The sequence below is a fragment of the Diadema setosum genome, chromosome 9 (genome assembly GCF_964275005.1).
Source record: "Diadema setosum chromosome 9, eeDiaSeto1, whole genome shotgun sequence".
In the NCBI taxonomy this organism is placed as follows: Eukaryota; Metazoa; Echinodermata; class Echinoidea; order Diadematoida; family Diadematidae; genus Diadema; species Diadema setosum.
This window is the reverse complement of record NC_092693.1, coordinates 684530-694945: the sequence shown is the minus strand read 5'-3', so window position 1 is coordinate 694945 and position 10416 is coordinate 684530. Positions and strand designations below refer to the sequence as shown.

General features: G+C 37.9%; 1 protein-coding gene across 1 annotated transcript in view; it reads left to right on the top strand.

Moving 5' to 3' along the window:
* The first annotated feature begins 212 nt into the window (after positions 1 to 212).
* LOC140232577 (protein O-glucosyltransferase 2-like) overlaps positions 213 to 10416 on the top strand; it is a 49246-nt gene continuing 39042 nt past the window's right edge. Inside the window, exons 1-2 of the mRNA XM_072312673.1 lie at positions 213 to 598; positions 9523 to 9731. Of these exons, the coding sequence (XP_072168774.1) occupies positions 387 to 598; positions 9523 to 9731 (421 nt within the window). The 5' untranslated portion in view covers positions 213 to 386. The remainder of the gene's footprint in view (positions 599 to 9522; positions 9732 to 10416) is intronic.

The window sequence follows — 10416 nt, the reverse complement described above, 5'->3', positions numbered from 1 at the left end:
GCGCAGCTGTACCAAAACAGAGTATAGAAATACTGTTTGGACATGACAGTATACAGCACGTGCATATTGCATCGCAGGCGCGCAGGCGCAGGTTGACTGTGGTCATTCAACCAAAGAATGTATCGTGCACTTGATTCAAGCAACCAAATAAATATTGGTGCTCTCACGGCCGAAGAACGAAGATACGGCGTCAGTTCGTTCATAGTGCTAAATTATTTGGTGTGAATGCATACCATCAGAGTTAGCCTTAGCGGGTCATCCTAATCAGCGATGATCGTTTTGCAGACAAGTGTCACATTGTCACATTGAATGCAGTCTCCTGTAAACGCTGCTATACAATCTGACAGTTCTTTGACAGCGAGAAGCGGCAAGAAACTGTACGCGAGATGGTCCGCATTGCTGCCGAAAGTCTGGCGGGGGTAGTGTTCATGTGCCTGATCCTCGTCTGCTGCGCCGTGAAGGATGTGGTGACTGGATACGACAGGGAACGCGTTGCCTGTCCGTTTAAAAGTCTGGTGTTCGGTCCCGGCTTGGAAAAAGATTTTGTAGTCCCTGCCAGATTTTTCTACATTCAAGCAGTGGATTTTGAAAATAACAAGTAAGTACTGTATCTAGTGGTTCTACTCAACTATTCTATTTGCGGAATATTAGATTATATATAGAATTATGGTTCTAATATTATAAATATAATCAGTAGTGTCAGTAATCAATTTGGGAATGGCATTAAAAGTTAGTGCAACTTCATTAATATTCGAAATAAATTAATGAACAGTAATGACAATATTGATGAACAACCCTGCTCGATCTATGCATTCCCCTACTTCATGACTTAGAAAGCTGTCCATAGGCTTGATTGCCACTTACATCATTACTCACACAGTTCACATGGATTTTTCTTAAAACCGAGGCATGCCAAACTTTCATTGAAAATAGCTGTCAAACTGAGCAAAAAAAATTATATCAGAGAATAAAACCCAGTTCAGAAATGTAGCTTTTAACACTCAGAAGCACACTTCTGTGAGATCAATTAAACATGAATCAATTCATGAATGCTGACATTCTAACTGCGACCAGACCAAATGTGAAGTGTTTGCTCCATAGTAAGAGAATGGATCAGGATGCTTTTTTTTCGCGGACCTCTGAATTCCATACTCAAAGGATGAATTTGCTGCCAAAGCCATAGCACCAATTATTCACAAAGTCCTGAAAATTACAAATTCAGCAAAATTATGGAAATTATTAACTTCTTTTTTTTGAAAGTCTACGACTTCATGGATAGCCCTCTCCAAAAAGTTGCCTTTTAGCGGACACAAATTTTTGTAATGGAATAATCAGCATCTTTCATATCTTGTCCGTGCACCAGAATCACAAGTTATACTGATGATTCACCATACATATTCTAACCGAGTGAACGACAAAGAATAGATCGGCAAATAAGGCTCACATTTCATATTGTAGGGTAAAGGGTCTAACATGAACATTTCAAACAATTCAAAGGATAAAATATTGTGATAAATCGACATCTTCATCTAAATCTGAGGTGAAATGTGAATTTCTTAGCATTTTTACATATTATGTAGCATTTTTTTTAGATTTATTTTTTTCCGATTTCAGCCCACACAACGCTCTGTGAGGCTAGTGTACAAGGTCCCACACGTATTGAATGTCACTAGCATGCAGAAATGTGCGCGTCCTGAATTACCATGCTGTCCAGTAATACCATTACAGTTTGACCTCAAATACCCGGCCTCCTTTTATCCGGAAATCTCTATTATCCGGACACGTTCACGCAGTGAAGGACTTTTTTTAATCCAAAAATTGAGAAAAAACAGTGACTTTAACATCTTTTCATGGATTTATTTCACTAATTTCATAAGATATGCATGATAGGTTTCTCAATATCTATTTAATGAGGTAAAACATGTATGATTTTCACATAAAGATATTCTTTATTTTTGTGAAGAAGGGACTACAATTTTGCGCAGGCTAGCATAGATTACACCACCGTTGCGGGGTACGCTACCTGCCTAGCTGCCAGTACACTGGGACGGCAGCTATATACTTGTACATTAAAGGACAAGTTCACCTTCATAAACATAAGGATTGAGAGAATGCAGCAATATTAGTAGAACACATCAGTGAAAGTTTGAGGAAAATTGGACAATCGATGCAAAAGTTATGAATTTTTAAAATTTTTGTGTTGGAACCGCTGGATGAGGAGACTACTAAGGCTCGTGATGTCATATGAGTACAACAGTATAAAGAAAATGTAAAGAAAATTCAACATATTTTCACTTTTTTCGCATAATAAAAGAGCATTTGACTTGCCTCTTTCTAAAAGCAATGGGAATAATATTACCCATAACACATGTCAGTAACGAGTCGAGGGAATGTGTACTTTTTTCAAAAGATGAAATTTTGTGAAATTCTCTTTATATTTTCCTTATATCGTTGTACGCATGTGACATCATACACTGTAGTAGTCTTCTCATCCAGCGGTGACTGCACAAAAACTTCAAAAATTCATAACTTTTGAACAGACTGTCCGATTTTCTTCAAACTTTCAATGATGTGTTCTACTAATATTGCTACATTCTCTCAATCCTTATGTTGATGAAGGTGAACTTGTCCTTTAACATTGTGTCTCCCATATCCGGCCAATTCGCTTATCCGGATGAGCGCCAGTCCCGACATGGCTGGATAATCGAGGTCGAACTGTATTACCATACCAGGGCTGCCAACTCTCACGCATTGAGCGTGAGACTCACGCAATTCAACCAATTTTGACTGTCTCACTCTGATAAACGAAATCTCACGCTAAACCCCCAAAATGAAATGTACATAACTACAAAAATAAATATATCTCTACATTCTCTGATATTCCAAATATCGATATGCCCAAGCCGAAAATTTCGAGATTTTCCCGCGCGGGGGTAAAGCTTAACCAAAAATAATTGTTTTCGTTTCGCGCGCAAAGACGAGCTATTGGATTACGATTGGTTTCTACCTATACCACGTGAGCGTAGCTTGTACTTTTGGGAAATTACAGTACATGTATGGCTATGACGTGTGCTTTACATCGCTTTACATACACTGACTGTGTACGTAGTACGTACGGCCACACAGCAGGCCGCCAGGCGCTAGCCAGGAGGTCACTCCGCTCCCTCGCAGTGTCTCACACCAAACTCTCACTCTAGGTTGGCAGCTCTGCCATACCTGTATACTGTCTACAACGGAGCACTCTGATAGCTGTTTTCTTGCCAGTGCAAATAATGAAGGAGCAACATTGTGATATTGTTTTCAGCCCTCTTGAGAGCTGAATGGCTCAAGAGAGCTATTGTGACCGTTCACCATCTGGTATCCATTGTGCATTGTGCGTCATGCATAAGAAAAATAATCTCTTGAAAGTGGGTGGCTGAATTTGACAAACTCGGCAGTGAAATTGGTATCTAGATTTTTATCAAATTTACAGCTGTAGCAGGATCAGGGTTGGGGGGGGGGGGTGGGGGTTGGGGGAGTACAGTTTTTACAACTGGTGGTGGTGCTCCAGAGGGCTCCTAGGGAAGGACCCAGGTACCCCAAATTTGAAGGATGTTAACCAGGGGTCTTCAGCGGTTGTCGAATCTCAAGATTTTTTAAGTAGTTTGTTTCAGGTGGAATGCAGTGAAGATGAAGCGTGCTGCTCATAGGTGAGCCCTCGACTGGTCTCTTGTTTCTAGATTTTGTCCTTGCTTGTGTCAAAGGGACTAATGAAGAAGTTGATAGGTGAACAGAACAGGATTTAAGATTGAAAAGTTTGATTGTAAGTAAAGCATGTAGTAATATCCTGTATGTATTCTAAGCCAATCAGGATTAAATCAGGGTTAGTCTTCAATTCATGTGAAATTACCACAATGTCCATTGCTTTTTCACTCTCTCTTACTGAGGTTTCAACATTCAGGAATTATCACGAAAATTAAAGAGTCCATGATCGAGATGGAGTCTTGATGGAAATGATTTAATTATCTAGGAAAGCTGAGTTAATCTTTATTCATGTGAAAGAGAAATCAAGCCTTGACAACCAGTATGTGTTTTTCTTCATCCAAAAGTAGAAGGTTTGGGTTTTACATGAAAAAAAAAAAAACAACCCAACAACCAAAACATGATATCTTAAACTGGATTCAGTATGATTTATGTACCATTCCTTCATTTTGTAAACTGCCTAACATATTGTTTTTTGGCTTTTTTTTTATGCCTCCGCAACGAAGTGGCCGGAGGCATTATGTTTTCGGGTCATCCGTCCGTGCGTCCGTACGTACGTCCGTCCGTCCCGTTTTGTTTTTGTCGATATCTCAAGAACCGTGTGGTGGTTTTACATCAAACTTGGTATGAGGGTATATCCTTGGGGGATAATACTTTGTGTGGATTTTAGGGTCACAGGGTCAAAGGTCAAAGGTCACAGGTTATTTTGTGAAAAAAAATTGAAATTTCATGTTTTTCTCCATATCTCGCAAATGGTTCAAGGTACATGTATCTTCATGGAACTTAGTATATATGCTTGTACCGATGGGCAGTGATTATCTAGAGAAGTTGGGGGTCATGGGTCAAAGGTCAGGGGGTCAAAGGTCAAGGTCAACTTCTCAAAATATCACTACTTTCCTTCAAATATTTATGCAATGAATGAAGGTTTTTTTTTTTTTAACTTGATGTATACATGTATTACCCAATATATATTCTGTGGGAGGTTTCTTGCCAAAAGGTCAAAGGTCAAAAGGTCAAAGGTCAAGTGAAAGTGCTGAATTGCACTTTTTCCTCCATATCTCAAAAGTAACTCAAGGTATCATCATGAAACTTACATATTTATGCATGTTCAACCTAACAGTGATTCTCTTTGGAACTGTGAGGTCAAAGGTCAAAGGCCAGGTTTAGATAATGCTATTTTCCCGTTTGATACTGAAATTATACTTTTTCTCAATGCCTTGAAAAATTACTCAATGCATAAACTTATAAAAGGGTCAAAAGTCAAGTAAAAATCATCAGTTCCCCTAATACCTGCACTCTGACATTTTAATCATTCATCCAATTAAACCTAGTTCTAGGAAAGTGAACATTCAGCACATTTGTGTCAAACCTGCCATTTTAATATTTTGCCAATTGTTTGAAACTGTCATTACACATTGTCAAGACATTGTACTATAGACCTATTAGGAGAATCATGCATTATGGCGAAGGCATATCAGTCGCTGTAGCGATATATCTAGTTTTTTTGCAAATTCAAATGTTATTATTATTATTAATATTATTTTTTTTTTTTAGGTGTGCATAGAGGTTCTTTGTTCTGCAGAGCCTTTCTGCCCTGCAAATGGCTAGCTCCCAGCTAATGACTCTTCAACTGAAAGGATAAATTGTTAGAAGTGATTTTGCAATCTCCTTTCGTGAAAAGTATTCACATCTATCAAGGATTATCAACTATCAAACTTAATGCTGTTTTTTTTTTAAATCATTATTTGTTCTTCTATATTCTTGCAGTAGGAAATGGATGGAAACTTTTGCATAGAACTTTTCTGGTGACTTTTCAAGTCTTAAAGGGATCGTATAGTTTTGGTTGAGACCTAATTTCAGTTTTCTAACATTTTTTTTGGTGAGATAATGAGAAAACTCTTATGAAATATGAAAGACCATGTAATTCTATTAGGAATTCAACCTTTATTTGATGAAAATTGGTTTTGAAATGGCTGAGATATCTAAAAAAGAGCGATTCTAATAAAGTGTGGGACCCATACTTTATTATGATCGCTTTGTTTTTCTTTGTTTTTGGATGTTTCAGTCATTCCAAACTCGATTTTCATTAGATAAACTTTGAATCCCTCTTAAAATGGTATGCTCTGTACTATATCAGTAAGTGTTTTCTTGGTATCTCGCAAAAAGTTACAAGCCCAATTCTCATCTCCACCATTACTGTACCTTCCCTTTAAGGCATCATACGGGCACTACATAGACATCCCAACTTGAAGTGCCATTAAATTTTAGCTGCAACGGTGCTTGGGACTGGACTTTTGTGAAACTTAGAAGAGAGAAATCATGAAAGGAATCCCATTTTTGTATTCGGGCAGCAAAGTAGAACAGGAGTGTAGTCAGAAGGACAATAACTTATTCAGAGCAAAAGAACAAACGCTTTCACTCTCTCACCATCAAAAGATTAAAAGAACAACAACAAAAACACTCATTTTGTAGTGTTATTTTACCTCACCGATTTTTGGGGAAAGTATCATTAACAGAGCAAAAGAACAAATTCTTTCACTCTTGCACCTTCATGGGTTTGTAAAAAAAAGGAGTTGTATACTATAGTTTTGTTGTGCTTCACTAGTTTGGAGAATTAAGAGACCAACTTGAAGAGATCTTTTCTGGTTTCCAGAGAGCTATAAATGTTTGCTTTTAAAGAGAATGTCTTGAATACAAGTAAATACATTTGGAGCAGTAAATAGTATGCCTTGTTTGAAGAGATCTTTTCTGGTTTCCAGAGTCATAAATATTTGCTTCTAAGAGAATGTCTTGAATACAAGTCATTTGGAGCTGCATCTTGTTTGTGTACATGTGTTGCCATCCCAACATCCATGGGGGTGATCTTAGCTAAAGGTGCTGGTGTACAGTGTATTTCAAAAAAGAAAGAGAAAAAAAAAGAGCAACAAGCAAACAGACTTCTCATTATTTTTACAGGCCCTTTGAAGAACATGCAAGTAGTGGAAACCCAAGAATTGTGGTGCACCTTGTCATCTTTGGCAGGAGATTTGTGTAGATGGAGAAATAAAAAGATCCCCATCATGGTGGAATTATTTAGTCGTCAATTACATACCACCATTGGTAGTGCATACGATACTTGCATAGTGGGCGACAGTGTCTGATATTTTGCGTTATTGTAAGCAACAAATAAAACCACAATATTAGTGAATTATTTAAGAACTTGTTTGATGTCCCTAACAATTCAATCCGAAGGAAATCACTCCTTTCCACAAGCCCTTCTAAATCACTAAATTTTTTATGTTGGTGTAAAAGTATAGATCCAACTGCAATAAATAAATAAATGATATGTACATGTTGTGTGTTTCCATGGTAATATGGCAAAGTTTGTGCCTTGAATAACACTGAAATCTATTGAACTATAGATTGCCAGTTATCTCTTTCTTAGAAATCATTGAATACCTCAAATATTTTGCACTACTTTATCACATAGCACTGTGACTATTAGGGATTCACTGATATGCATCTATTGTTTGCCAAGGGGGTGTGTGCCAGACGGGAGTGATTGTAGTAATTTTATGCTTGATCAATTATCAGAGTCTTTGGCTCTGAGGAAATTTAAAAAAATTATTTACGATTGTTATTCAGTCCTCTCCTTTGACGTCAATTTACGTTCAGCCTGACTTCATGGCTTTGGATATTTATGTGTAGAAAAGGGATGAGTGAGAGAGAAAGAGAGAAAGGCTTTTTTTTTAAACAATGAAAAAGAGTTTGGGCCAAGGAGAGGAGGGCGTGGTGAGTATAACACACTAGTGATGATATAAGATTTTTCCCTGTATCAAAGGGTGCATTTGTCAACTCACTTCTGGCATATAGAATTAGGTTTCCAAACAACTTTCACAGAAATTTGGGTAGTTGATAAATGCAGAGCTGTTTTGAATATGGGGTTAGAAACGCAATTCTGAAACACCGAAATAAGTGCGATCGCAAACATGTTTGAGTCAGAAATGCATTTCAGTGAAGTTGAAAAATGCAAAGTAATTTTTAAACATTTAAGTTTGTTTATAGCTTGGATCTGCACATATGCCAACCACTGCCCACTGCACATCTCTGCTCCTTTGGTCAATCTGTGCAATGGAGCTACAATGTACACAGTGAGAAGGCCTCCCTCTGGACTCATGATAGAGATGATAATCGCAACAACTTGATAAACGCTATCCAAAAGGCCTTTGCATTGCAATCGTGTTTAGATAGCGGGTATTGAAACATGTTTCAAGCATGTGAAGGTTGATAAATGCAGCCTAAGATTCATTTGAAGAAACACTGATAAGGTGAAACCATCATCTCCTATGATAAAGAGCCTAAATGTGCGATACGCACAGTTCAGACAATTAAGCCAACAAAATTGCTTGTCATCAGTGTGCATCACATGCAACACTATTATATGTACAAGTATACTTGTTATGTATAGCAGGATCTTTGTTTTTAAAGCAAATTAAAAGTATTTAGAATTGTCACCATGCTTACCAGGTTTAGAGACGGGTTTCACCAAACAAATGTTGTATGTTTTTTTGGGGAAAAAAAAAAAGGTCATTTTGAGATCCAAAATGATGGAGCCAAGTTTGTTTCTGCAATGATAGATGGTAAAAGTGTTTTCCAGTCTTAGCACTATTTAACTCTCAAGAGCTTTAGAAATCAGGAAGTAGGGTCTGGCGGACAATTGGAAAAACAAGGCCACACACGCTCACTTAAAGGACAAGTTCACCTTCATTAACGCAAGGATTGAGAGAATGTAGCAATATTAGTAGAACACATCATTGAAAGTTTGAGGAAAATCGGACAATCCGTTCAAAAGTTATGAATTTTTGAAGTTTTTGTGCAGTCACCGCTGGATGAGAAGACTACTGCAGTGTGTGATGTCACATGCGTACAACAATATAAGGAAAATGTAAAGAGAATTTCACAAAATTTCATCTTTTGAAAAAAGTACACACTCCCTTGACTCGTTACTGACATATGTCATGGGTAATATTATTCCCATTGCCTTTAGAAAGAGGCAAGTCAAGTGCTCTTTTATTATGCAAAAAAAGTGAAAATATGTTGAATTTTCTTTACATTTTCTTTATACTGTTGAACTCATATGACATCACAAGCCCTAGTAGTCTCTTCATCCAGTGGTTCCAACACAAAAATGTTAAAAATTCATAATTTTTGCATCGATTGTCCAATTTTCCTCAAACTTTCACTGATATGTTCTACTAATATTGCTGCATTCTCTCAATCCTTATGTTTATGAAGGTGAACTTGTCCTTTAAATGGAAATAAGTGGGAAATAAACCTTACAAAACAACAATGGTCATTGAAATGAGGGTGACTGTATAACTTTGCTTGAAAGGTGTAACTACAATGTACTTGCATGAATGAAAGTCAAGATCTAGAATTGGTCTTTTGTCATCTCAACGTGAAAGAGTGTTTTCATTCTTTATCTTTAGTTGCTTACTTATCTTCAGGCCTTCTCTATTTTTGTCCAGCCCACCGGAGGTGAGGGGAGACTAAGGGATTGCCTGCTGTGTCTGTCCGTCCGTCGTCCGTCCGTTCTATCCTATCCTATTCTATCACCATTTTTACATTTTCTACATTTCAGAGAATGTAAAAGCATTGCATATTTCCGGTTAGAAATGTTTGCTGAATTGAACATTTCTGGAGTGATTCCACCCAAGGACAGTCATGTTAAAATCACCTGTGACAGATTCAAAATATAATCACATTTTTCATTATGCTAGTCTTGTTTTGTTTCTTTGGCAGTTTCACATACTCTCCTGGGAAGAATGCCTTTGAGGTTGTGGTCAAAACAATCGATGGCACCCGAGGACGTGTCTGGGTGCAAATGCTGGACCGAAATGATGGCACATTCATTGTCAGGTACAGACTGTACACCTCTTATGACAATGGCATCAAAATTGAGGTCAAGAGTGCCGGCAGACATGTGGCTGACTCTCCCTACAAATTAAAAGGTGAGATTCTTGGTTTTCGTACATTGTGTAACAATCCTCCTCACTTCACTCCTCTAGGTATGATTACAACCTGCAAAGAATGAGATACACGTAGCAAAGTGATGTGGAGTGTAACAACCAGACAATGATGACTGCAGTGTCATGAAATACAGCAGATGTGAAGAGATTTGAAGAGATTCATTAGTTTTTCAAACATGAACAGAGGAAAACTGACCTTAGGGTTTCTGGGACGAACACTGAACTAGGGCTTTCTATAACTCAGTCGGTAGAGCATCGGGCTAGCATCTGGAGGTCTCGGGTTCGAATCCTGATGGAAATCCATTTTCTTTGCTCAATTTTCCAATAATAAATTATTTTCATTTCTGGTCAGTTTTCCTCTGTTTGCATTTGTTACATACTCAAAAGGCTGAATCACTTCAGTGATCCCTTGCATTTATCCCCAAGTTGAATCATCCTTCGGGTTTATGCCAGGTTTAAGTGCGTGCGTGTGTGGCACACTGCTATAACTTCTGACCATCTGAGCATTGAGAATTTAGGGTTCTTGGATGAACACTGAACTAGGGCTTTCTTTAGATCAGTTGGTAGAGCACCGGGCTAGCATCTGGAGGTCACGGGTTCGAATTCCGATGGAATCCCATTTTCTTTGCTCAATTTTCCACTAATTCATTAGTTTTTCATTAACCTC